General features: G+C 28.0%; 6 protein-coding genes across 22 annotated transcripts in view; 2 read left to right on the forward strand and 4 right to left on the reverse strand.

Moving 5' to 3' along the window:
• Positions 1–6,148, reverse strand: part of LOC124424171 — a 50,006-nt gene extending 43,858 nt beyond the window's left edge. For 5 of the 15 annotated variants that reach the window (XM_046962887.1, XM_046962896.1, XM_046962852.1 and 2 more), the window contains exons 1-2: positions 5,900–6,148; positions 5,201–5,379 (exon numbers count right to left, since the gene is read on the reverse strand). In XM_046962887.1, the coding sequence (XP_046818843.1) occupies positions 5,201–5,242 (42 nt within the window). In that variant the 5' untranslated portion in view covers positions 5,243–5,379; positions 5,900–6,148. Of the gene's footprint in view, positions 1–920; positions 1,119–1,280; positions 1,434–1,490; positions 1,792–5,200; positions 5,380–5,618; positions 5,763–5,899 lie in introns of those variants that run through there. The other 10 variants (XM_046962965.1, XM_046962949.1, XM_046962914.1 and 7 more) reach the window with 9 other exon arrangements.
• Positions 6,149–7,612: 1,464 nt separating this feature from the next.
• Positions 7,613–9,804, forward strand: LOC124427491 (cleavage and polyadenylation specificity factor subunit 4). The gene is made up of 4 exons (XM_046970481.1): positions 7,613–7,809; positions 8,042–8,245; positions 8,321–8,510; positions 8,606–9,804. Exons 1-4 carry the CDS (start codon positions 7,707–7,709, stop codon positions 8,976–8,978), a joined length of 870 nt encoding a protein of 289 aa, XP_046826437.1. The 5' UTR covers positions 7,613–7,706; the 3' UTR covers positions 8,979–9,804.
• Positions 9,244–12,205, reverse strand: LOC124427482 (drebrin-like protein). 2 transcript variants are annotated; one of them, XM_046970466.1, is made up of 5 exons: positions 11,830–12,205; positions 11,326–11,441; positions 10,971–11,203; positions 10,695–10,872; positions 9,244–10,608 (listed from the first exon to the last, which is right to left on the reverse strand). In XM_046970466.1, exons 2-5 carry the CDS (start codon positions 11,419–11,421, stop codon positions 9,859–9,861), a joined length of 1,257 nt encoding a protein of 418 aa, XP_046826422.1. In that variant the 5' UTR covers positions 11,422–11,441; positions 11,830–12,205; the 3' UTR covers positions 9,244–9,858. The 2 variants fall into 2 exon arrangements, with proteins under 2 accessions (XP_046826422.1, XP_046826413.1); XM_046970457.1 differs by having other exon boundaries at positions 11,326–11,494.
• Positions 12,206–12,427: 222 nt separating this feature from the next.
• Positions 12,428–13,578, reverse strand: LOC124425267 (BLOC-1-related complex subunit 8 homolog). Its single transcript, XM_046965464.1, has 3 exons — positions 13,455–13,578; positions 13,293–13,385; positions 12,428–13,182 (listed from the first exon to the last, which is right to left on the reverse strand). Exons 2-3 carry the CDS (start codon positions 13,345–13,347, stop codon positions 12,713–12,715), a joined length of 525 nt encoding a protein of 174 aa, XP_046821420.1. The 5' UTR covers positions 13,348–13,385; positions 13,455–13,578; the 3' UTR covers positions 12,428–12,712.
• Positions 13,579–13,638: 60 nt separating this feature from the next.
• On the forward strand, positions 13,639–15,004 carry LOC124425264 (translocon-associated protein subunit beta). The gene is made up of 4 exons (XM_046965450.1): positions 13,639–13,776; positions 14,150–14,294; positions 14,371–14,685; positions 14,750–15,004. The coding sequence occupies exons 2-4, from the start codon at positions 14,151–14,153 to the stop codon at positions 14,864–14,866; spliced, it is 576 nt and encodes a 191-aa protein (XP_046821406.1). The 5' UTR covers positions 13,639–13,776; position 14,150; the 3' UTR covers positions 14,867–15,004.
• Positions 15,005–15,290: 286 nt separating this feature from the next.
• Positions 15,291–23,231, reverse strand: LOC124425258 (nuclear pore membrane glycoprotein 210). Of its 2 annotated transcripts, none has more exons than XM_046965426.1 (15): positions 22,997–23,231; positions 22,382–22,653; positions 22,075–22,295; positions 21,866–22,006; positions 21,465–21,763; positions 21,085–21,375; positions 18,224–20,981; positions 17,800–18,135; positions 17,486–17,704; positions 17,138–17,390; positions 16,776–17,017; positions 16,548–16,694; positions 16,348–16,474; positions 16,153–16,209; positions 15,291–16,061 (listed from the first exon to the last, which is right to left on the reverse strand). In XM_046965426.1, the coding sequence occupies exons 1-15, from the start codon at positions 23,209–23,211 to the stop codon at positions 15,874–15,876; spliced, it is 5,766 nt and encodes a 1,921-aa protein (XP_046821382.1). In that variant the 5' UTR covers positions 23,212–23,231; the 3' UTR covers positions 15,291–15,873. The 2 variants fall into 2 exon arrangements, with proteins under 2 accessions (XP_046821382.1, XP_046821393.1); XM_046965437.1 differs by lacking the exon at positions 22,997–23,231 and having other exon boundaries at positions 22,075–22,176; positions 22,248–22,295; positions 22,382–22,522.
• Between the last annotated feature and the right edge of the window lie 291 nt (positions 23,232–23,522).

A 23,522-nucleotide genomic window follows, 5' to 3' on the forward strand; every position in this document is an offset into this window, starting at 1 on the left:
CTTAGACGATTATAAATATCAATTACTCCTTTTCTTGGGTTAATTTTATTATACCGTAAAATTACAAAGCTTAGGAAATTTTTACAATTTAAAAAAGAAATAAAAAATAAAAAATAAAGAAGAAGGAATTAATTCAAAAAGTCTCGAAAAAAAAATAATAGACTTTTTGATTTTTAAAATCATCCAAATTGATCCACTCTCTACTACAAATCACATATGTAATATTTTTATTTTTTTTTTTTTGTTTAATCATACAAAACCTCGAAAAATATATTATAAGACGTTTTGATGCTTTGTAACATGTTTGTTAGATCGATGCGAGTATTCAATCAATTCAGAGAAAACTTCTCGAAAGTATATCTCAATTGTAAATTATATTATACACGAGCTGTTGATGTTTTACTTTCTTCTACTTTTTTTTTCTCTCCCTATTTGCTTTTTCTCGATCAACTTGCCAAAGTATTACGCGTTGATGCGAACACGCATAAGTTTTCTGACGATCCTCGAAAAAAAAAAAAGGAAAGAGAAAAAAAAAAGCTACGATTCTTTTACCCAAACCAATCGAACGCACGTGGCTTAACTTAATAAAGTTTTTTTTTTTTTCTTTTTTTTTTTCTTTCTTTCTTTAAGGAATATTGAAGACATATTGATATTTTTATTGACGTGAAGATTCACTTAAACGAAAAAAAAATCAATAGCTTTTCCTTCGAGTTCCTACTAAAAGAAAAAAGAAAAAATGTATTAGTATAAATGTATTAGTATAAAGATCATGCATATATCATCGAAAAATTTCAAATATTGTCAAAGTTAGGGGATGCTATCGAAGATGAAAAGGAAAAAAAAAAAAAAAAAAGAAAGGAACAAATTCAAAAGCCAGAACTCTTTGTCAATGAAATTCTGTTCACAATCATCGTCAATACCTCGAAAATTAGGCAGACTCTCTTGTCCTGACTCGAATGGTTTCTCTACTTCACGACAGAGGTACTCGAGAAGCTCTTCCTTTCCTCTCTTCAGAGAGTCCACGTTAACACGAGGACCACTCTCCACTATCTGTCTTACACGATCCTTTACCTACTTCTCCTCTTTTGTGTTCCTGCCGATTCCAATTTGATGGTAAACTGCACAAATGACGTATATTTATATATAGGTTTACAGATATACGATATACAGGGTTGATCAAAAGTTCCTAAGCTGATTTTAAAAAACAATTACTCTTTCCCCGAGATGTATTTTTTTTTTCTTTTTTGACTTGGATGTTTTTAGATTATTAAACAACAAACCTAAGAACTTGTTTATAATTTGAGAGAAAAAAAAATTAGACAGTAATGTAATTTCCTTTGAGGATGAAATTTGACGAAGTATAGTATAGGCAAGAAAATTTAGTCCACTTTTAAAATGATACGATCTTGTGCGAGTGACTCGGGAAGAATGGAGTAAAAAAGAACATAGCAGGCATTTGTACGCAGTCGATACGCTCTGTCTGACTCTACCTTGCAAGACGCACGAGTGCTTGTTGAGAAGAACGTGCCAAGAATCTGAAACATCTCCATAATAAACGAACGGATGAAGCGGCAGTAAAGAAGGTAGGGAAAATAATGCCGATGGAGTTTTCGTCGTGAAAAATGCTATGCAATACCAGATCATATATTTCACCCCTGTTTGTATGAAGATTCGCCATGAAAAAAATAAAAAAAAAAAAAAAAAAAAAGAAAAGAAAGAAAAGAAAATAACATAGTTCGACCGAACTCCTCGAGTACGTTTAAAAATTTCCTGGACATTTGATTATAACATCTGCAACAAATAAAATAAATTAAAATAAATTCAAACGATAATGGCTCAAAGGAATTATTCTTTCTTTGTGAATTCAGATATTTTTCTTTTTTCTTTTTCTTTTTTTCTTTTTTTTTTTCTTTTTCTTGTAGATAAAAAATGAAACGAAGCGTATTTCGTAATCGATATAAAGAAATCTTCAATTTTGTTCAAAATAAAAAAAAAAGAACATTGGAACTCATCAAAGCTAAAACTGATCTTTTCTTCGTATTCCAATCAGATCAGCGCTCATGGAATTCGCCGTTTCTTCTCTTTCCTTGAACCTTCTCTTCAATGCCACTTCGGAACGCAACTAGAAAAATATCAAGGAACAACCCCAGACAGTTGAAAGAAAGGGAAAGAAACCCTCCAAGAGGGCACAAAGTTTTATGGATTCACACACACACATATATATATATATTTTCTATTACTGATTTAATGGAAATAAAATGATGGTCTTAAGAATCATAGAATCTTTACAAATTTCCCTATGAATTTATTCGTTAAATTGTTATTTCATATTGATCTCCAATTTGTACTTCAATTTGCATGTATGAAAAAATATCTGAAAAAAGAAAAAGAAAAAAGAGAGAAAGAAGAAAAATAAAAAGTATTTGTTATGGTAGTGTTTGAAAAAAAAAAAAAAAGAAGACAAAAAGCATGCTGACGGGATAAATTTTGAAAGCAGTCCAAGTATATATATATATATATATATATCTACACTTTCGTGATATTCGATCAAATCGCAAAATAGGAGAAATACGAAAAGTTTCGTATAAGATTTTTAACGGCAGGCGACCAACAAGGCAAGACGTCATGATTCCACGACAAACGCAGCAGTTCGTAGAATATACAAGTGATGTCGATGTTTACGGAGCTCTTGTTGTCGAATATTTCGCACTCCAAAACTCGTTTCGTGTTTCTACGAATATCGTATAGAAAATTATATAGGAATAATATTGTTCCCTGTCCGATATAACTTTTCTCTTAACTTTTACCAAGTGAAAAGTTACACGTTAATACATTGACAATTGTAATAAATATGCGTATATAGGTGATCGTATATATAACTACATCAATTCTTTCTTGTTTTTTTCTTCTTCTTCTTCTTTTTCAAATTGAAAATTGTCCCTTAAAAATGATAACTCATTATAAACTTCTGAATTGTTAAATTTAATTATTGAAATGAGAATTCCTATTAAATTCAATCACAATTGGTCCTTGTTATCATTGAACTCCACACTTGATGCTATAAACATTTTCCATTTGACATCACAAAACACCAGGGGTCAGAGTCACACATATGACTAACCAATTAGCTCTATCTAGCTTAGCCATCTACGGTACTCATCGTCTCTAACACATAGTATTATTTCCAGTTTGCATCGTATGTGTATTTCACCATGAACAACAGGCAGTGCATCTCATGCTCTTGAATTTCAGACATGCGCGATTTCTATCTACCACATGCGAATCATATACACTCGACCTGTATCTCTATTGCACTGAAGTATAGTAAAACATTTGACGGAAGATAATTAAAGAAGATAAGTTTCTATATCATTACCTATTAATGAAATTCAATTTTCATTCGTGGAACTTGAGAAATATCGAAAACTATACTGTAACAAAAAATATATTAAAAGTTGAATCAAATATATAATCTGCAATATATATTAAAAATATGATTGTGTATATAAAAATAATCTGTTGTAATCTAAAATCAAGAGAAATCATTTTCAAAGAACATAAATGTCTTTAGTTTTGTATCTGTACACGCATGTAGGACAAATACTCGTATATGTTGTAATAGTTACATTAAAAATACTATTGTTAATATATATACTGAAAATAAGACATTAGTAATCCATTATCAGAAATAAATATATATAATAATTTGTTGTAATTAAAAAAAAAAAAAAAAAAAAAGAAGAAGAAGAAGAAGAAGAAAAAAGAAAAAAAAACCATAAATGTTTTCACCTTTGTATCTGTATATATACAAATAAATACATGCAATGGTAAAGAAGTATAGAAACTTATTACATGAAAAAGTATTATTTATAATATTATATTGAAAATAGAAAAATAATAATTCGATATGATATAAAATCAAAAAGAAATCAATCGAAAAGACCATAATATATCTTCATTTTCGTATTTGCACATATATAAATGCACATAAATACATACGTTTCTGGCTAGATCGAGATCTAGTATAAAGCACATATACATACTATGTATATATACATTTATTCCGTATAATTAGCTTATATTTCGCATAGCGAGACACTGACTATATGCATTGTATTTCCTATTGGGATACGTATATATGTACATACGTACATATATTACCGAGAAGTAGCGTGTTCACACATAACGCGCTAGCGCACGTACACACACACACACACACACACATACATCTGTTAATATCCTAGTTTAGACGCACCGATATACACATATAAATGTATATACACGTAGTAAATGTATATACTCGTAAGTAGAAACTAAAAATATGATAAATGATTCAGAATGCTGTAGTAACACAATAATATATCTGTCGACAAAGAACAATATATATATATATATATATATATAAAATCACCTTTAATTTTATAACGGATATATTATATATAAAAAAAAAGAGAGAAAAAGAAAGAAAGAAAGAATTGTTAACACATCGTTTGACGAGTCGTTAGTTCATAACATATTCCATATCAAATATCAGTCCTTTGTATCAGTACTTTACTCGCTTTTGTCCCATCGGATTTTCGGATAAACGTACTACACAGCGCTTCCATCGATAAGCTCTTTCCCTCTTTTTCTATACCTCTTTATGAATTCTCGATATTTTATCCTCCCTTTCTCTCGTTCATAGACGCGTATACACATACATACACATGATATTCAGTCTCTATTCTTCTTTAATAATCCAATGAGTAAATGTGTACTCTCGCGTACACATCGATGCAATATGACATAATTATATAAGATCTTTATATATATATATATATATAAGACACACCAATGAAATATATATATAGTAATATCATCGCTCTTTGTAACTTACACAAAAGTTACAGGATCATTTACATATTTTAATAAGCTCTTATAATAATAATTATATCATGAAACATCGTATGCTAATATTCGCTAAACGTGTGCATTCATTTAAGAGAACGTAATTATTCTATGATAAACAATATAAATCATTAGATCATAATGATATTAGATTGATAATATAATAATAATAATAATAAAAATCGTGTTTACAAAGTGTCTGTGTGTGTGTGTGTGTGTGTATGTACATATAGCATTATTTGAATTTTAAAATAAATAATTTAGAGAAAAATATAGCGTTTGAAAAATAACGCTTAAAGGGATAGGTACTTACAGTTACACGTTGATGCAATCTTGAATTGTCTTCAATGATCATTCTCTCGGAAAATTTTCATATCGTCACTATCAGTTCATTATACATCAATCAATGGTTCATCGCACGTTCTTCATTTTGTAGAAACGCCAATCAGAATTCAAACTCCTCTCGCAATAACAACGAACGAACGCGTTAACCTGTACAATCACACGAATTTTCACTTGTAAAACTTTACTTAAAAAAAAAAAAAAGAAAACAAACAAAATGATAGACATACATTGTCATAATTTATATTGGATTGATCAATAATTAATGTGTTTTGTCTGTATAGATAAATAAATGCATCGAATCTAAATAAAGAACGCTAATATAATAACAATATTTAATTAGATAATAATATGTCGGTACGTTCAATATTGTTTAATTAGATACTTACTACAAATTTTGACATTACTTATTGACCAATCACTATATAATATTTATATATAGAGATCTATACAATATTATATATAATATTTCTAAAAAATGTATTATATAAAAGCATACGCGAACACGAACAGATGTACGCACTTGCACGCATGTGGACATACTAAACAATTCCCAAGAAATTAGACGATCAATCTATTTATCGATATCGAAACGAGAAAACAAACGACGATCGTTAGCCGTTGATAAAGGCGCGAATTTCAAAATGATTTAAGTGCGCAATGTTCGTACCTATTGAATGGCATATCGATTTGTAAAACGAAAAGATGTATTAATCCTTTTGAAAATCAAAAATTTTTTAGAAAAAATAAAAGATATCATCACTCGCACGTTACTCATTCTTTTTTTTTTTTTTTTTTTTTTTTTTTTTTCATACACTAACGACACTTGAAAATAATTGAAAGGAAAGATAATCGTTGAAAAAAAAAGAAAGAAGAAAATTCACGAAATTTTCTACAATGTCGATTTACGTGTGCATTCATCGCGGTCTCAGGTACACTGCCGAACTATTCGCCCTGCAGTTAACCTATATATGCTGTGAAATTCGCGTGGGCGATTCTACATAGTTCTGAGCCCACGCTTGATTGACTATATATCTATATATGTATATATATATATATATTTCTTTCTACCATCTCTCACATTATTCTTAATCAAAGTCAAACTATAATAAAAAGTACATTTTATAATGAAATATTTCAAAGATAAATTATCTTTTAACTTAAATTAGACATTAGTCCTATTAAATAAATTAAAAAAGGATGATCGTAAATCAAAGATTTATTTTTCAAAATCCTTAAAAATATGCAGAATCGTGAACTTAAGTGTAACGATTATTTTCAAATTGAACAGACATGACTATCGATCGTTAATTCATTTGATCAGTTTTGTTTATTTCTAACTTGATTCTAACAATATCATTTTTAATATTCAAACATAAAACATATTCGTAATACTGTAATAGCAATTAATTCGTACTCTAGATATAAATTTTAAAATTGATACAATTATATTAAAATATAATTACCATAAAGAATATCTTTTCTGTGGTTGCGATCATTCTGGAAAAGGGACGATCGAAACACCACCATGCGGTATTTCACAAAAGCTTAGCTTCATATTCGTTGATCTGATGACGTTATATTGGTACCTAATAAAAAAATATATAAAATAAAATTCAACAAAGTAAATAATATCGAAATAATAAAAACTAAGATTCTGTAATTTTACGAGAAGCATGTACAAAACAAATAATTATTTAAAGGATACTATAAGCTATTTGAATATAAATGTTCGATATATAAACGAATGCCGATCATATTCCTTTCGAAATATTTTATATATTAATTATATATTTAATTCTTTTACTTCTAATTATTTATTCCTTTATTATGCGAACATATATATATATATATAATTTACTATATAACTTACCTTATTTTATTGTAATAGATTTATTTTAATTTTATAATATTATTATACGTATTATTATTCGTAAATCATAAGAACTTTTATCTGATCTTTTACAGATAAATCTAACAAATCAAATTCGAAGATCAATTTCGCGATTTCACATAATATTGAACGATAAAATATTTTGGAAATTATTTGAAAAAAAAAAATCACCAAATTTTCCAATCAACGGTTCAAATGAATTTTTCGTATTAGAAAAAGCGAAAAAAATATTTAAAAAATCATATTATATGATATATTTGTTATTATAGATGTTTGAAAAAGCATAAATTGTTGTATATAATAATAAAATCAATTAATTATTGCTTAAATAATTTTTACGATATTACTTACCGCATAAAAATTAACGATGCCGGGCAATATCGTCCGTAGCAGTGTTGCTAACTTAAAAATTTAATTCAGTCCGGCCATTAAATTTTTCAATAGTTATACTTACAAGGTTGTTAGTACTGAATTAAATAAGCAGTTTCAATTTACTTGAAACGCGTTATGTCAATCATAACATTTCATGTGTATATAATATAAATATTTGAATGTGTATAATTACAAATTTAATCGTGTTAAAATGGAGTGTATTGTAGCAAATGTAGATCATATGCGATTTGATATTGAAATTGCTCTTGATGAGCAGTATGGAGCATTATCATTACCATTTACCGGAATGGATAGTAAGTAATTTTAAAAATAGGTTATGTTTAAAAATATTCATAATTTATTATATTAATTTATTTATAATTTATAAAATATAATATATATATATGTAATTTAAAAAGAAAAGAAAGGGTATAGCATATTATTTTTACTACTTATGTTAGAACATAGAGTGATATAGAAAAAAAAAAACGACAATTTATTTTTATTAATTATTAGATGTATTAATGGTGATAAAATAAATTTTAGAATCAATTGCTGCAGTATGTCAATTTTATCCTAGAGGTACATGTGTAAAAGGAGCCTCTTGTCCGTTTAGACATGTTCGAGGAGATCGTACAATTGTATGTAAACATTGGTTAAGAGGATTATGTAAAAAAGGTGATCAGTGTGAATTTTTACATGAGTATGACATGACAAAAATGCCAGAATGTTACTTTTATTCCAGATTTAGTGAGTATTTCATTTATTGATATTTGATAGTCTCATAATAAAGAACTAAAAATTAATTCTTTAATAAATCTTTAGATGCTTGTCACAATAAGGAATGTCCATTTTTACACATTGACCCTGAAACTAAGGTTCGCGATTGTCCATGGTACGATCGTGGATTTTGCAGACATGGCCCATTATGCAGACATCGGCATGTAAGACGTGTACTTTGTATGGCCTATCTAGCTGGATTTTGTCCAGAAGGTCCAAATTGTAAATTCATGCAGTAAGTTGACAAATAATAATAAAAAATAATGATTTATGTGAAACACATATGTTATAGATATAAACAGATTGTTATAGTTTAATGATTATTTTTAGTCCAAGATTCGAATTACCAGCAGTACAAGACATGCAACCAAAAGAAGGAAAGAAAGTTATGATTACTTGTCATTTCTGCGGCGAAGGTGGTCATAAAGCAATTTATTGTAATAAAATGCCTCCGGATGTAAGAGAGGCACAAGTTAGACAAGAAATGGAAGGTAGTTCTCATAATCCACATCATCATATTAATATGCATAATGGGCCACCTCAAAGAGGACCTCAAAAACCATTAGAAGAAGTTACTTGTTATAAATGTGGTCAAAAAGGTCATTATGCAAATAAGTGTCCTAAAGGACATTTAGCATTCTTAAGTCATGCTAGTGGGACTGGTAGTACAAGTGGTAATCAAAGTCAAAACTATCGAAGATGATTTTATGCATTTTATTTATCTAAAATAATTACGATTATTTTTCCTGACCAATATTACTTACCATTATCGAAATTTATATATCATATAGTAAAGTAGATTTAATACGAATACTGTGTCTCATAATCTTATCATTTTATTCATTATATATATCTAAAGTAAAATGAAGGTAATATTGTATATTATATGTTGCTAATAAAAACAATTTTGTACATAAAATCTACAATGATATGTAAGGAAAAGAAGGATATTATCAATATCATAAATGTGCTATGTCAAAGTTTCAATCTTTATTGATTAAATTATGGCGTATGCTTAAATATAATACTTTAACAGGGCATATTTAAGTAATCTTTTCTAAATACATTGTGACTATTATATCAGTTCTGATATAGAATGTTATAAAAAGATATATTTACCTAAGTTTAGCTTTTTTATATTTTATGATGTAATACTTGGGAAGACTTTTTTCTTTTTTCTTTTGTATTATGAAGACTAATGGGCAATATAATTTTTTTAATCAAAATCTTCCCAATTAATATGTTAATGACATTTTTTTTTTTTTTTCTAATACTATAAAATCTAGTTTTAAATAATCATATTACAAACGCTAAAAATGTGCACATATTTATTTCCTTTATCTAAAACTATAAAATGCATAATTTTATAATATTAATTATTAATACTAAATAGTCAATTAATATTGCAAACATTTCACCTAATCATATCACTGTAAATTTTAATTTAACTTCTGATATCATGAAACACTTGCTGATATTTAAAAACCTGTCAAGTATCTCTCACATATAAAGAAGAAAAAACTTCCAAATATTTCTGCTTTTTTTTGTTGTTGTTGTTGTTGTTATCCAAACTATATCCTCTATCATGTTGTATTATAATCAATAACTTCTACATAATTAGCTGGGAATAATCCATATGTCCCATCAGGGCCCAATCCTTGCCACCAACCTTCATCAATGGCATCTATATGAGTGATTATGTCACCAGGATCAAAAGTAATCTCTGTATCATCTGCAGCTTGGTAATCATACAAAGCTCTTGCTTTCATACCCTCATTATTCGGATCAAAATATAAATAAGAACCATCAAGCTGATTATATAATTCATTATCAGTCATATCTTCCTTATTAGTTTGTTCAGTCTCTGGTTCGTGTGAAGATATTTTTGAATCATGAGATGAGATAGTATTTACTACTTCTGCAGCAGAATTCGTTAATGTTTCTGTATCGTTTATCTTATTCACTTCTATTGGTGTTGCTTCTTGAGGTTTAATATCTACATGTTCCTTTTGTTGACTTTCCTCAATTGCTTTTTTAGCAGCTTCTACGTGACCACCTTTCTGCAAAGAATGTTGGACCTGAGAAGATTTCATTTGTCCAGCAGCCGAATTTTGTTCAAAAACAGCTCTAGCATTAATTGTTCTTTGAGCAATTAATTGCTGCGCTTCTTTGCTTCTTTGTCTTCTTAATTCCTCGCTTCTAGATTTATGATCATCGTCATTATCTTCATTATATTGTTGACTAGCTGCTATACGATTACGTAAATTATTTGCTTCTTCTGCACGTTGTTCTGCTAATTTTTGTCTTGCTATTGAACTTTCCTTAGCAGATACCTGATAATGTTTAATAAACATTAACAATGTTACAATGATAAAAGTTAACGATTAGCAGTTAAAAAAAATAAATGTCATTTACAAACCTGTTGTTCTCTCAGTTGACTCTCTTTCTCTTCTCTCATTCTAATTTCTTTCTCTAATCTCTGACGTTCTTGTTCATTTCGAATTCTTTCTTGTTCCAGTCTTTTCTTTTCTTCAATTTCTTCTCTTTGCCAAAATTGATCTCTCTCTGTTGCATTAATTTCTTGCTCTGGTATAACTCTATAAAATAAGATATAAATCAATCTTCAATAGTATACAATATTGTATTAAAATAAAGAAAAAAAATTTTGTTAAAAAAAGAAAAAAAAAAAACATACCGTTTATATGTCGTGCCAATAGGGCCTGTGTGTGCATCATTTTCACTACGTGGTTCATTAAATTTATAAGCGGAAGCAGTAGCTCTTGCAAGTTTCTCCATAATAGCGTCAACTTCGACGTCATCTTCGGAACGAGCAGTAATTGTTATATGTGCGCCTTTTAATAATTTTTCTACATCTCTAATATGATTTGCACACGTTCCTTTTCTAACAATAGGTGCACCTTCTCCTTGCTTAAAAAAAAAAAAAAAAAAAAGAAAAAAAAAAGAAAAAACATATTTACATATCATTATAATATAATGATAATGTATACTTATACTTATCAATGTTATTTGATTTAGGTAAAGTATCTCACCCAATTGATTAATAAACATTTTGGTAGACTTGTTTTAGTATCGATCACACGACAGAAGGCATACATAATATGACTACTACTTAAATGATCAATCATTTCTTCTAATCCACCATTCCCTGTACCAACAACTTTCAAATTATTTGTCTGACCTTCATACCCAAATACAGCCCTGTAGAAATACATATATATATATATAAATAATTCTTTTTAATATAAAAAAGAAACTTATACTTTTTATTTGACCTTTTAAAATCATACAAAAATTTATGACAGGTAAAAACCATTATCTATGTTCTTATTAGTAATACTACAAACATATATATATATATATATAGCAAGAGAGAAAGTGAAAGAGAGAGAGAGAGAGAGAGAAACGCAATATAAAGAGTATTCAAATAATAAAATATGTAATTAATATTTATACATATATTTTTTATGTAAATTTATTACACTTTTGTAATGAAACAAAAATGTAATGAAGCATGAAAAATTCAAAAAGCCTACCAGTTAGTAGACGATTTATCGTCGACTACACTGTGCCAAGCGGCCACCAACGTATCTTTGTTTTTTGTTAAATTAATTGACATGTTTGTAATGAATTCATATAAAAGTCAACCAATATAACGAATTTTTAACAGTGCAACCACTGATATAATAAAAGATAGTCAAAGACGCATCTTCACGTGTCTCTCTAGGTTCGCTTTTCTGATTGCGTGTCAACGCCCTTTTGTTACCAACTATGGAACAATAATATTCTTATATTATTAAGAAAAATCATTTTTTCAACAAAAAAATCCATTTCAAGATCTATTAGTTGCAGCATAAGTTTAAAAGTAATGATATTTAATATATTGTATAAACACGCCTCAAGATTCGCGGTTACAAAACTTATGGCTCTTTCAGATAAAACTATATTCAATTTTCGACGCGTTAGATGTCACGGGGCAATACATGTGGACTAGCCATCAGATCGCGTCAAATTCAACCAATTTCTTTCTATTCTCTTTTTCTTTTTGTAATTATTTTAACTGTAATATAAATAAATAAATAAATAAATAAATAAATATATATATATATATGTATGTATGTGTGTATGTAGATAAGATTGTAATATTTTTTTATTAACAAAAGGATATTACAATATTCATTAAAGAATTTGTAATCATTAATAACAACATTATTAACATATTACATATATGTGAACACTCACAAAACATTCACATGCAACAATTTCAGATGATATATATGGTATATAATATATGTAACAAATAAATTATTATATCAATCTTATATCTGTTATTTAATATTATGAAATTTTCTAAAATTTTATAATATAAATTAGAAAAAACGTACTATCTGAACAATAGGAAAAGAAATCTTTCTCCTTTTAATTATGAACAGTATTTGATCTTTGTAATTCTCCAGAATGCCTAGCATGATTCATCATAGATTCTACTCTATTCGCAGTTTCTCTAACAACATCTGATATTTCATCCGGTAAATGATCCAATGTAGGAATGTGTGCAGATAGTCTTTTATAAACCGAATCTCTATTTCCATCTTTTTTATGCCTTCGTTGTTCTTCGTACTTTAATTGTTGCTTGAAAAATATTGCATTTTTTATAAACTCTAAAGTATTCTCAAAACTTTTCGCAGCACCGTGCATTCCTTTAATCGCGCTAACTCCATATTCAACATCATAACATCTGCCTAGAAGTTGTTGTTGAAGAGCCAATACTTCTACTCTTTTTTCTACCATAGGTGGTAATGCCTTTCTAACATGTTCTTGAAGTCGATAGAATGCCAATGACGGTTCGTTTGCCACTATATGCATATTCTCAGATATTCGTTCAGTTGCTAAAACAAATAATCAATAATAAATTTACAAGAAATAAATATATATTTTATAAAAGAAACATTTTCTTTTTGCTATAAGGGAATGCTTATTCTAATAAATTTTTTTTAACCTTTCTTCACTTTCGTTTCCAATTCTTGATCAGGTTGATATACCTTCGCTGTCATTGTTTATCAAAAAAGATTACTTCCTAGAATCTTTTTTTCTAATATATTATAATATATTAAAATTTGTGAAAGTTTGATATAAAAATTATTACGTTACTTATTCTAACCTCTTATAAAATTTTAATTTGAAATTAATCGCTTTTTTTTAACAATGAAATGAAATGTTATTGTCTGAAACAATATAATAATCTTAAGAATATAAACCTATAATTGTCAATAATCTCAATTGTTTGTAATCACAATTAAAATCGATTCATTTTCGGCGCCATTTCGTTAAATACTATTTGCCGGAAGTAATTCGTGTACACGAAAGACGTTTCTTCCATCGAAACGTGGCAATAAACGGGGCGCTGTTGGCACTTGCTCCAATGTCTTTACGCGTGTAGTGTTATAGTATTGTAATTGACACGAACGAGGCGGTTTAATAAGGTAAAAATTTTTAAATTTACAATATTTTCGATAAAAAACTTATCAATTATATACACATTTAAAATTAAATAATCTTTAAACGAACGAGTTACTTAACCAATTGTTGTCATTTTCTTTCATGAAATTCTATATAATATGTTTTCAAATAGTTTTATGTTTCAATACGAAACAATAATTGAATTTAAATAAATATAAATATATTTTTGGAATAATCATTTACAGATATTTTTTTTAAAGATATATTTCAAACGATAATATGTAATTAATTTGGATGTTCAAAATATTAATTTCTATCATGTATATAATATTTATTAATAATATAAATGTCGATATATATAACATCTTTTTGTTTTTATTTTATATGATTTTATAGAATGAAGTGGTATATTTTACTCGCAGCTTTTGCTGCATTATATATAACCGTATATGGAGAGGAAGAGGAAGAAGCTGCCAGATTGTTAGTATCTAAACAAATTCTTAATAAATATCTAGTAGAAAATATGGATATTATAGTAAAGGTAAATTGTCATATTATTTATTAATTGTTTATAAAAAGAAAAAGGATTTTTCCTTTATTTAACCTATAATTAATAGTACACAGTTTACAACATTGGTAATGCAGCTGCATTAGAAGTTGAAATTACTGATAATTCTTTCCATCCTGATCACTTTACTCATGTAAGCGGAGAGCTTAATGCTAGAATAGATAGAGTACCACCATTTACAAATGTGAGTCATACAGTGGTTGTAAGACCACGTAAATTTGGATACTTTAACTTCACATCTGCCGAAGTTTTATATCGACGTAAAGAAGACGCTTCTAGACTTCAAGTTGCAGTAAGCAGTGAACCTGGTGAAGGACTGATTGTTTCATTTAGAGATTATGATAAACAATTTTCATCCCATGTGGTAAATATTTTGTTTATTAAATATTTAAAATTAAGATTTTATTCTTATTATGAATCATTTTCAGATTGACTGGGCTGGATTCGCTATAATGACTTTACCATCATTAGCTATTCCATTCGCATTGTGGTATTCCAGCAAAAGTAAATACGAGAAACTGTTGAAAACTACGAAAAAACATTAAGTGTGTGTGTTTTGTACAAATATTAAATTATAATAAAATCTAGGTCATTTATAAGAAGATTAACTAGCAATGTTGTAAGAGATTTGACTGTTCCATCGTATGTGCATCTATTTTTATAATAGATATTATTTATAAATATTGCCGACTTTTTATTAAATGACAAAAGCATTTATATATTTGTAAAAAACATTTCATAGAAATATTTTGAATCTATTCGTATATATCATTTTTTCGAAGAATTATTTTTTATTTTTAAATTATAAGAAAAGTATGATAAATAATTTTATTATCTTGAAATGTTTATATATATAAAATTGTTACAATTCATTTGGCCTCCCTTATAAGCATAAAAAAACTTATACAAAAAAGCCAAGTGTTAATTTGTTAAAAATTGTAAGAACAGCTTTTATTTAAATTTTCATACATTGTATGTTTTTTGTTTTTTTTTCTTCTTCATATTTTATCTATTTTTTGTCCACACGTTAGATGCGTCTTATCAAAAAAATAAGTAATAAAATAAGTTTTTTAATCTTTATAACAGACGTAATATGTAAGTACACGAGATTTATATATTATTATAATTTGTAAAACGATATAAAAATGATTTTTTGTTTTACATAGAAAGAATAAACACAAGAAGGTTTTTTGTTCTCATAATTATAAGCGTGAATGTTCGACTAGGAAGCACAAACCTGCCAGTCAACAATAACTAAATCTATTAAGTAGTAGCACAAACATTAATCACACAATTTTATAGCTCCTATTGATGTGTTTATACAGTCTTGATTACCGTACAAAATTTGATGGTATAAAACTATATTACAAAATGTACATTATGCATATTTGTATGCAGATTTTCTATAAGAACTTTTATATAATAATAATAATAATAATAATATAATAATAATAATAATAATAATAATAGTAATATAGAACACTCTCATCAATGATTTTATCACTGAAAATTAGAATGGTTAGTTTTAACACATATACCTTTTATTAACCATTCAATTCAAAGTTCGGTTCCGTCTAACTGATGGTGTGAAAAGACCACGAGGATCACCATAAACTGGTTCAAATGCAGAAAATGGTCTTAATGGTGAAGTTGGACTTCGAGGACTAGACATATTTGATGTATTCATAGTAGTAGAATATGGTGTGCTGGTTTTTCTTATTGGCGGTGGACATTTATCAGCTGCAAATGAAACACATTTTAATTTTTCTTTTCCCCCAAGTATATATATATTTACAGATTAATTTTTTTTTTTTTTTTTTTTAATACATACCAAATACACTTTTATTCTTTATCGTTAAGTCGACGTTTGTCACTTTATTTTTCCATACTGAAAATGAAAAATATATAATATTATGCATGATGTAGATTTTCTTATCAATTAAAATTTATGTTATTATGATTATATGAATTTAATAAATAACAATTAAATGTAAACGTTATCATGAATTAATAGAGTTAATCTTACTGTAGAAACAAGTTATCACAATAACAGCAAATGTTCCAAATGTGTATCGGTGAAAATATACATAATCAACCCATTGAATACCAGAGAATGGCATGAAATGATCATACTTAGAAATACGAATGAAAAGCTGAAAATTAAATACAAATATTAAGTTAAATATTAGTATCATATATCAATATATTTTTTCTATTAGAACTTACAGAAATATTTTGTTTTGTAAGTTCATTTGCTATCATTATTTTTTGTCCTTGGACATCATCTTGATTATTCATCAAACGAAGACGATATTGAATTCCAGATTTGGATATTAACTGACCGCTTATAGTTATTCCATCTGGTACTTCAACCTTAAAAATAATATAAAATAAATAATGATACGGTCAACAATCTTGGTACATAAAAAAAAAAAAAAAAATAGTATAACTTACAGTAACATGTTCCAATACTGATCGTAATCCAAAAATGTCTAATGTGGCAATCGGCATTGTTTGAGAATGTGGATTGATAAACAATATTTCTTTCGTGCTAACATATATAGGTGGAAGATATGTTAGTTCTAAAGGAACTGCTTCAATATCACGACTTCGTGCACTAATTTGTATACGAGCTTCTAATGTACTGAGAGCTACATTTGGTGAACCCATTGGTATTATATCACAGTAATAGAAACCTATAGTTATGAAAAATAGAAATCTATAATTAATAATAATAATAATAATAATAATAAAAGAAAAAAAAATGTATAGTCTTTTTATTTGACATTGATAAATATAATTTGTTTTAAACTAACCAGTCACAATGCTAAATCGAGGTTTAACGAGAAACATATCTTTTGCACCAATTGAGCTACTTGGTACAAGGATTATATTGCACGTATATGGAAAAGAAGTAAGTGCAAATGAGGAATAAGTTCTACATCCTCCTAAACCTCTTGACAATACGTTATTTTCTTTAATCTGTTCATCTTTACTCTTAAGTACGAGTGGTACACTAAATACTTCAAAGCCAGTTACATTTTTACCTCGTAATGGTACTATTGATACCTATAGAAAATATAAATATATAAGATATTTTATTTCTTTTCTTTTTTTTTTTTTAAACATGTTTTTATACTGTTACAAGTATGAATTCACAATACCTTTGATATTGCTTGAATCGTTACTTCTATCTCACCCTGCATATGACTGGCAAGACTATGCTTTACAATAGCATGTCCTACGTTCCTTGCTCTAGCTATACCAGTTATTGGATCAATAATTAATATATCAGGTGCAGTGGACTGCCAGTAGCCTGGATCACCATCGGGTGAAAGAAGTGGCATAGAGAAGCATACAATATCACCTACAGTCAAAGTAGTCTACAAAATAATATCGTATTGATTAAAATAACGAATATGATAAAAAAAAAAAAAAAAAAAAAAAAAAAAGAAAAACCAAGTATTATAAGTATTACCTTTGTTGGAAAAACTATATCACCAAGTCTCATATGTACATAATCAAACATTCCCTGAGGATATTTATCACTAAATATTTTAACAACTAATTCTCCGTTTTCAATAAATTTAGTAGTTATTAAATTTCCAGGATTAGTTGTAAACGTTGCCAAATCAACGCGATTTAATGTAGTTTTTACGTTGGTTTCAGCAGCATGAAATTTCATACCAACATTATCATAATATTCTACAATATAATCCAATTCCATTCCTTTGGGTAACATATTCAATTCTTCTCCATTTCTGATACGTAATTTTGAATGTAAAGAAAGCATCATGTAATGAATCGGTTTAACCTGTAATAAAATTTATCACATATTACATATTATGATCATATTATATCGCATGCGTGCTATTAAAACATAAAATATTACATTAACTTACATCGACAATGACGGTTAATGTCTGTTTTACATTATATGTTTCTACGTTTGTGATGGAAATAATAGTTCTTCCAAAATGATCGCCTGACTTGATGATCCCATTGTCAACAGTAAAAGTTTTTGATGCTAAATTTAAAGCATTCTGATCCTTAGAATTATTTTGTTGCGTAGTCGATATAATTTGATACGTAACTGATCCATGCTTATCCCAATTTGTTTGTAATTTTAACATTGAATTTGGAGACATTAATATCACAGATGAGCCACTTGGTAAAGCAGGATTAATTAAATGTAATTCTTCGAAAATTTCTACTTTCACAAATGTAGTATATGTCATTTCATTTCTAAGACCGGTTAATACATTAGATGGTACTGTCACATTTAAATAAATAGTTATTAAACCTGCTTCCAGTGCTCTTGCTCTTATTGATACTTCATTTTGATATCGAATATTAATTCCTGTCCCTTCATACATATTATGTAAACTTAACAAGGTAGAATCACTAGAAGACCATGAAAAAGATAATGGCAACTGCATAGATCCTATTATAAGTGGTGTTAAATATTCTGGGATACCAAATGCCCAAAGTGGAAAAGTACCTCCCACTTTAACACGCGTCACAGGCGTAACAATTTTTATTCCTTCAAGATATAATACATGAATGGTAGTATAATCCTCGGAATAAATGATTTTATTTCCTTTTGCATTAATACCAATGGCCCTTGCAATAATTTTTGTTTGTCCATTCGATTTACCTTCAAAAACCCCATTATGATCGATACTTAAAATTTCATTATTTTTTGTTGAAAATTCAATTTCTGCATTCGTAGGACCGCCAATCGTTTGAATTTGATAGATTGTTCCAATTAATATTGTTAGATTTTTTGGATGTATTTTTAAAGGAAGAAATACTTGAATCGAAATTGGTTCACTTTGTATTTCCTGTTCATGTGCTTCACTAACAAAAGTTAATTGTGATTCACCTTCATTAACACCAGAAACTTTATACAGCATTTGATCGTAAGGCGGATTACCATGTTCGTTCAGAGATAATTGCTTGATCTCAATATATTTATTTTCATATTTAGCTTTAAAATTTAATGCATTTAAAGATGGTAATTTTATTATATTTCCATTAGTATCTAATAATTTAAGTGCAGCTATTACACATTTTCCTTTTTCGATCTTATTGATAACATCTGTCTCAATTATAGCTAATTGTTGAACTTCAATAATAGCTTCTGCTTCCTTTGATGGTAAACAAAGATCTCTTAATGCTATATGAACTGTTCCTGCTTTTTTCGGTGTAACACTAATTACTTTTGTTGGTTCCATGTATCGAACATCAGCGACATCATTTGAACTTAAAATAAATTCATAATATCCAGAACCTTGATTAACTTGTAAGTAATACTTTCCATTTGGATCATTTAAAATGATTAATTTATTTGGACTAAGGATTGTATCATTTACCAATGTTATTTCAACGCAATTCTCTATTAAAGGTGTTTCGATAATCCCTTTATCATTTTGAACAGGAAATGCCGGCCATTCTGGCGTTATTCGTAATTTTCCAAGAATATGCTTTTGATATCCAGTTATTATAGCACATATCGTAAATATTCCAAAACGTTTTGTAAATATAATATTTTGATAATGTCTCTTTGGCAAAACTACTTGCATATCTGTAAACGTTTCCTCTACGGAGCCAGTTGAAATTTCCATATGACCAGCAGCAGAAGGTTTTATATTCCATTCGATATTTAAACTCGTAATGTTATCGAATTGTCTGCCATCTTCGTCCTTTACCATTATAATAAATTTTTGACTTTTATCACTGTGAGCTAATATTTTATCTGAATTTTGTTTGAGCGGACAGCTATTACTATCTTTAACTTCTGGTTGAAGATAAATATATCTTGGTTTTCCACAAGTAACTCGTGTTGTTTGCACTGCGTAAGTAGTTTTACAATTTGGTAATAGAGGAACGTTCGATACTGTATACGTTAAGATTACTTCTCCCAATGCTTTGCAGAGTACCTCGAACACAGATATATCGTACGATATACTTAACGAATGTGTATGCTCTATTATTTCGGCAATTTTTTCATTAGAACTTTGCATTTTACGTGAATAACTTTGTGGCTTACTAGACCACGGATGAGGACCACCTTTGAATATTATTTTTCTGGAAGAACCAACGGCAAGTAACGTTTCTTTATTTTTAGGATGTACAACTATCAATGGTTCATACGCCGACACAGTTATGTTATCTGTTAAATATTGTCCATTGGCATTGTACGCTACAGTGACTTGAGATAAACCAACGCTTGAACTTATAATTGTAATTACAGCACATGACACTCCAATAGGTTGTACATCTTTGCTAAAATTTTGTGCAAAATTACCTTCAGGAATAATTGTTTCAAAATTGATATCTCTACAATCATTAAATGGAATTTCTTTGCTATCTGATCCATTAGTTAATTTTCCATATAAAGCAATATGCAAATGTATAGGTTCACCGACAGCTGCCTCGATACTATACTCTATTATTTTCAATTTTGATGGAGGTAATACATGTATTTTTGCTGTATCTTTATTATACTGATTTCTTGACATTGCAACGATTACTTCTGAAGAACCTGGGGCCAAAATTCTTATACCTCCACTTTGAGAAACTGTTACTATGGATGAATGCCTACTTATCCATACATATGAACCATCACCACCATTCGCTTTTAAAGCTATGTCATATCTAGAATAATATTTATTCTCATTATATAAATATTATTATTTTTTTTTTGTTTCCAATAACAAAACATATTTATTATAATCAAATATGATATAATTTGACATACCGTGATTTACTTTTAGAATCCCATGGAACAGCTAATACATGAGGACGAATTGTTACAGGCGTGTGTATAACAAGTTCAGCTTCTGTAGAAAGTGGTGAAGGGAGAGCAATTTTTTTTCCGTACTTATCTGTTATTCCATATAAAGAAGCTTGTACTAACATTGTTCCGCAAGTAATAGGAACACCAACAAGATAAGTTCCATTTTGTGATACAAATTTTGGATCAAAATAATTCTCGTCCACTTTAATAGATACTTCAATACCGTCGCCAATATGAAATTTGTGATCTTTACTAAAAGTTAAAAGGATTTAATATAATTAACTTTTTAATTTTCATTTATATATCTATATATATATATATATATATACGATTTAACATACTTATCATATAATTCAACAATGATCTCATGCATTTGTCCTAAAATCAATCCCCAATTTCTATTTGGTAAAACTGCCAGAGAAATATATGTTACAGTATTTACATTGACCACAGCAGAAGGTAAAATAACTGGATATTCATCTCGAACATTTTTATCATGTAGAAATACTTTAGTTCTGCCTAACAAAAGCGCATAGGCAGTACTTATATCATTATCAATTTTTAACATGTCTGGATTTTCAGCTTCTAAATAATATTGACTAGAAGGAAGATTGATTATTTCCAAACGACCTTGATGAACCTAAAATATAATTCAACTCTTTATAATATTAATTTCTCAATTGATAATATTATTAATGATACAATAGCCAATTTTGAATTTTGATATATTTTATATAAATACCTGCATTATTTTATATTTGAAATTATCATATTGCATCATTGTAACTTCTGAAGGAATAATAATTAGATTAGCTATAACAATTAATTCAACTTCTATCGGTGGGACATGTTTATATTCTGGATAAGGTAACTTCACAGAAACCTAAAAAAGAAGCACGAGTAAAATTTAAATTTGCTATTTTGCATATAAATATGTATTAAAATATTTACCTTTGCTGTACCAGTACGAATTCCTTCTAAAAGTACTATATGACCTTTTTTACCAGCCGTATCTAGATCAATCACCGTCAGAGGTGTTTCATATTGCGATTCCTGATACGTTAAAAATCGTAATACATTACCAGGAATTTTATTATCAGATTGTGTACGTTTATCAGCATTACCAATGTTCCATAAAAATTCAACTCCAGCCAATGTTGTAAATTCATTTCCTAAAATGAATACTCGTGATATTCTTTGTAATTAAATGTATTAATTGAAAATTAATTATTGCCTTTTATAATTCATAATATAATACCTTGTTCGTCGTAAGCTCGTACTTCAAAAGCTTCAGGTGCTTCTTCGATATATAACTCTCGTGTTGTAGTAACAAGATTTAAAGAAAATATTGCATCTACTATAACATCACAGCGTAACAATTGTCCTGTGTTAACGTCCTCTGCCAAAACTATAGCTGTATTTCGTGTTGATTCTCTAGTAATAGTTTGTATCATAATACTCGAAGAACAACTTTTATCAAAATTTTCACTTATAGGAATGAGTTGAATAATATCCAAACGAGATGTTGACCTAAAAGAGATATTAAACATTTATATTAATATACGTTAAATTATTATAATATAAATATAATTAAATATAGATCGCTTAAAATAAATTATTTCTTGAGAATTTCATCTTTTTAATCATATTAAATTTTATCTGTCAGGTTATGTGCAGTATATATTTCTAAACAAAGATAAAAATCATAAATGATATCAAGTTATGGTAATACTCGTGCGTGTGTGTGTGTGTGTTTGTGTATATATATATATATATATATATATATATATAATATATATATACATGTAATTTATAAATTCTCTAATACAAGAATAAATTATCAATCTTATGTTAATTAAATAATTATTATCACCATTGATAACAGCCGCCATCCGTTACTTCAAGAGTAAAATTTATAGCAAAATCATTAAATACAGGTAACAAAACTCTCGGTACATTTAATCTATGTGTCGTAACATCTTTTGTCGCACAAAGTAAAAAAATAAATAGGAAAAATACAGTAGAAACCATATCTGCTATGGATAAAGTTGTATCATTTACTGTTCTCCGGCTTCTTTTTCCCTCCATGTGACCGTAGCTTTGCTAAACTTCCCGGCATTTGAGAAAATTATAAAGATACGATATATATCGTTTCGATAAAATGTATCGATATATCGATAGAGATTAAACGATCGAGATTATACTACCAAGTCAGTTTCACACGTTGCGTTTCAATAATTTTCACCATTGAATGATGTTTCAATTGGTTTATTTATGATAAAGAATATATATATATATATATAAATATATATATATATATATATATATATATAAAGAAAAAAAACCAAAGAATTAGTATAGAAAAAAAAGGTGTACATTGAAATGAAATTTGTACGATC

The sequence above is a fragment of the Vespa crabro genome, chromosome 1 (genome assembly GCF_910589235.1).
Source record: "Vespa crabro chromosome 1, iyVesCrab1.2, whole genome shotgun sequence".
Lineage (NCBI taxonomy): Eukaryota > Metazoa > Arthropoda > Insecta > Hymenoptera > Vespidae > Vespa > Vespa crabro.